The 3694-nt window shown below is 49.2% G+C and overlaps 1 protein-coding gene across 1 annotated transcript; it reads left to right on the top strand.

The window, feature by feature from the left end:
• Positions 1–828: 828 nt before the first annotated feature.
• LOC107300700 (SCAN domain-containing protein 1-like) lies at positions 829–1434 on the top strand (the record flags this gene model as incomplete). Its single annotated transcript, XM_015830007.1, has 1 exon — positions 829–1434. A coding segment is annotated over exon 1 (606 nt), but the record flags the coding sequence as incomplete, so codon positions are not given.
• Positions 1435–3694: the final 2260 nt, after the last annotated feature.

Below are 3694 nucleotides of genomic sequence, written 5' to 3'. Positions count from 1 at the left end.
GCAGATTGTGGAGAGGATGTGTAGCGTCCCAGACAGTCCTGCAGACCTTACTCAAGCAGCGCTTATATGTCATGTCCTGGATGGAAGGGAGAGAACTGCCAATAATATTTTCTGCCGTCCTCACCACTCTCTGCACCGCCTTCCTGTCTTGAAGCAGTAACGCTTCCAAACCGGGCTGTAATGCGATACGACAGGATGCTCTCGATCACGTGATTATGATCACACGACTGTGGGGACCCCGCGGTGGTTGTAACTGCAAGGACCAGTGGGTCAGTTTTTAAAACGCCATTGTAACTTCTAGTTACAGAAATAGTCATACATTGAGGATTACCTGCACTTTATATCCAAACATAATACTTGGGCATATGGGCTGAATATAATCTTGATCTACAGAAAACAACGATAATTTAATCAGCGCGATAAATTAGCTTAAAACAAGGCAAATCCCCTGTGCAGATTGGATTGGGCTTCAAAACCACCATCCACAACAGGGATCTCCAACCTCAGGAACTTTGAGACTTGTGGAGTTTTAATTCCCAGAATTGGGAAAAGGGATACGTCGCTTTTTGCAGTGCTGTTGTAACTTGGAACGGTCACTAAATGGAACTGTTGTAAGTCCAGGACTACCTGTACTGGACCGACATAGGCCCTCAGCTTACAGTCGGTCACGATGTGTGGGGTCCCAGTTTGACTGGGACCCCACACAGTCCCACCGAGGGGAGGATACCATGCCCCATTTTGGTAAGCGATGGCAATTGTCGCTGATAATTATCCATTGATGAATGACTCTTTTTTTTCTTTCATTTTGATCCCAGGGGTACCCCAAGGATGAAGACCGAAAAGGAAGCCACGGGCAGCCCCGCTGCTGAATCTGAGGGGAGCCTCCAGCTCGTTGTGACGGGCATTGTGGGAGAGGACTTGCCCGCGGCGACACCGTCGCAGATTAAAATGGAACCAGAAGAAGGAAACATGGCATCTTGGGAAAACCGGTGGCAGAATTTCCTCAAAGAAGCAGAGTCGTCTTGCTCCATGTGGGGAAACACCCCAGAGGACTCCTTGGGGGGCTGGGAAGGCCAGCAGGACGTCCGGGGGAGAAGGATCGTCACCGTCCCGCCCGCCTTCAAGCAGGACGAACAAACCAGTTCCGAGGAAGCCCATCGCCAGCGCTTCAGGACGTTCCGCTACCAACCGTTGGAAGGTCCCAGAATGGCTTGCAGGCGGCTGAGGAAATTCTGCTGGGGATGGTTGCAGCCAGAAAGACGCACCAAAGACCAGATCCTGGAGCTGGTGGTCCTGGAGCAGTTCCTGGAGATCCTTCCTCGGGAGATCCAGAGACGAATTCGGGGATATGGAGCAGAGACGTGCTCGCTGGCGGTAGCGCTGGCGGAGGAGTTCTTGCTGAGGCAGCAAGAGGCGGAGCAGCCGGAAGAGGAGGTGAGAATATCGAACGCGTCCTTATCTTTCAGGAGGGTGGGTGCTGCCATTTGCCTGTGGGATAATTCCAGGTTCAATTCCTCCAGCATCTCGTGGAACGCTGCTTTTCATGCCTACATAACAATACCCCCTGCAGGGTAGGGCTTCCTTAGTGATGTCACTACCTATACCCAAGCATCATGAAAACACATCCCTGTTCCATGCTTGCTGGCAAAAAAACTAGGCCAGCCTGTTTCCATGGTGAGAAAAGTGAGGCTCTACATCAGGGGTCTTCAAACCTGGCCCTTTTATGACTGGTGGACTTCAACTCCCAGAATTCCTCAGCCAGCGTGCATGGAGTTGAAGTCCACCAGTCATAAAAGGGCCAAATTTGAAGACCCGTGCTTTACATTTAGGTAAGAAAAACCAAATGCACGGGTATAGTATAGGTCAGACATGTCAAACTCGTGACGTCACGTGACGTGCGACGTATCTGAACTTTTCCCCCATTGCCGGCAATGGGGTGGGCGCGGTTTCGTCGTGATGCATCCGGCCCATGGGCCAGCAATTTTAACACCCCTGGTATAGGTGATACCTGGCGTTTTTATGACTTGTGGACTTCAACTCCCATAATTCCTCAGCCAGGCACGTGCCTGGCTGAGGAATTCTGGGAGTTGAAGTCCACAAGTCATAAAAGAGTCAAATTTGAAGACCCCTGGTCTACATTTAGGCAAGAAAAACCAAATGCACGGGTATGATATAGGTGGTACCTGCCTTAATAGTAGCAACTGGGAGAGGGATCTTGGAGTCCTAGTGGACAATCACTTAAATATGAGCCAACAGTATGCTGTAGCTGCCAAAAAAAAGCCAACACAGTGCTAGGCTGCATTAACAGGGGGAAAGAATCAAGATCACGTGAAGTATTAATATCACTTTACAATGCCTTGGTAAGGCCACACTTGGAATACTGCATCCAGCTTTGATCACCACCATGTAAAAAAGATGTTGAGACTCTGGAAAGAGTGCAGAAAAGAGCAACAAAGATGATTAGGAGACTGGAGGCTTAAACATATTTCTGGAATTGGCTATGACTAATTTAATGAAAAGAAGGTCCAGGGGTGATGTGATAGCAGTCTTCCAATATTTATGGGGCTACCACAAGAAGAGAAATTTCCTGATTCTGAGCTGTCAATCAGCAGAACATAAAGTGGTGAGGTTTTCAAACACATTCTCAGCGTTCAGCTGTTTTGTGCACGGGTGTATTGAGGCCTGTTCATCACAGCTTGCACTGTTTCATTCTGGACCACTTGAAGCTTGGTCTTCAAAGGTCATCCTCATGTAGAGCAGGTTGCAGTAGTCAAGCCATCAGATGACCAGGCCATGTCTGAAAGTCCCTTTGATCTAGGAAAAGATGCAACTGGGCAATTGAGCAAAGGACTTCCCGGCTAGTGCCGCCACCTACCGTTCAAACAGGAATTGTGAGTCCAGGGAGGCCCCAAGATTATGACAAAGGGTGACCTCTCCAAGATCAAGGATGGGGTACACCCAGATGACACCTAACATTCTTTCTAACTCTGGAGTTGCTTTTAATCTAATTGTTCGTGTTTAATTGGGTATATCTAGTTCAGTGATGGCGAACCTTTTAGAGACTGAGTGCCCAAACTGCAACCCAAAACCCACTTATGCATCGTTGAGTGCCGGGTGGGTGTGGCCAATTGGGTGGGTGTGGCCCATTGGGTGGGTGTGGCCCATTGGGTGGGTGTGGCTGCAGTGGTAACGGCAGACTGGGTGGGACTAAAAAGTTCAATCAATCAATTCCAACTTTGCGAGATCTTTTTTTTTCCCGCGAGAAGTTGAAATTGACTGATTGAACCTTTTTATTTTTTTTGCACACGGCGGCGGAGCCCTAAAGCGAAAAGGTTTTATAAAACCCAGCTGAAGGCCTAGGACTGGGGCAACGGCACGCCTGCCCACAGAGAGGGCTCTGAGTGCCGTCTCTGGCACCCGTGCCATAGGTTCGCCACCACTGGTCTAGTTTAACGAAGAGAAGGACGAGGGGGGGACGTGATAGCAGTGTTCCGGTATCTCAGGGGCTGCCACAAAGAAGAGGGAGTCAAGCTATTCTCCAAAGCGCCTGAAGGCAGGACAAGAAGCAACGGATGGAAACTAATCAAGGAGAGAAGCAACCTGGAACTAAGGAGAAACTTCCTGACAGTTAGAACAATTAACCAGTGGAACAACCTGCCTCCAGAAGTGGTGAATGCTCCAACACTGGAAGTTT

The sequence above is a fragment of the Protobothrops mucrosquamatus genome, unplaced genomic scaffold, assembly GCF_001527695.2.
Source record: "Protobothrops mucrosquamatus isolate PMUCROS unplaced genomic scaffold, P.Mucros_1.0 scaffold8050, whole genome shotgun sequence".
Taxonomy (NCBI): Eukaryota; Metazoa; Chordata; class Lepidosauria; order Squamata; family Viperidae; genus Protobothrops; species Protobothrops mucrosquamatus.
The sequence above is the reverse complement of the archived record's forward strand: the minus strand, read 5'-3'. Positions and strand labels throughout refer to the sequence as shown.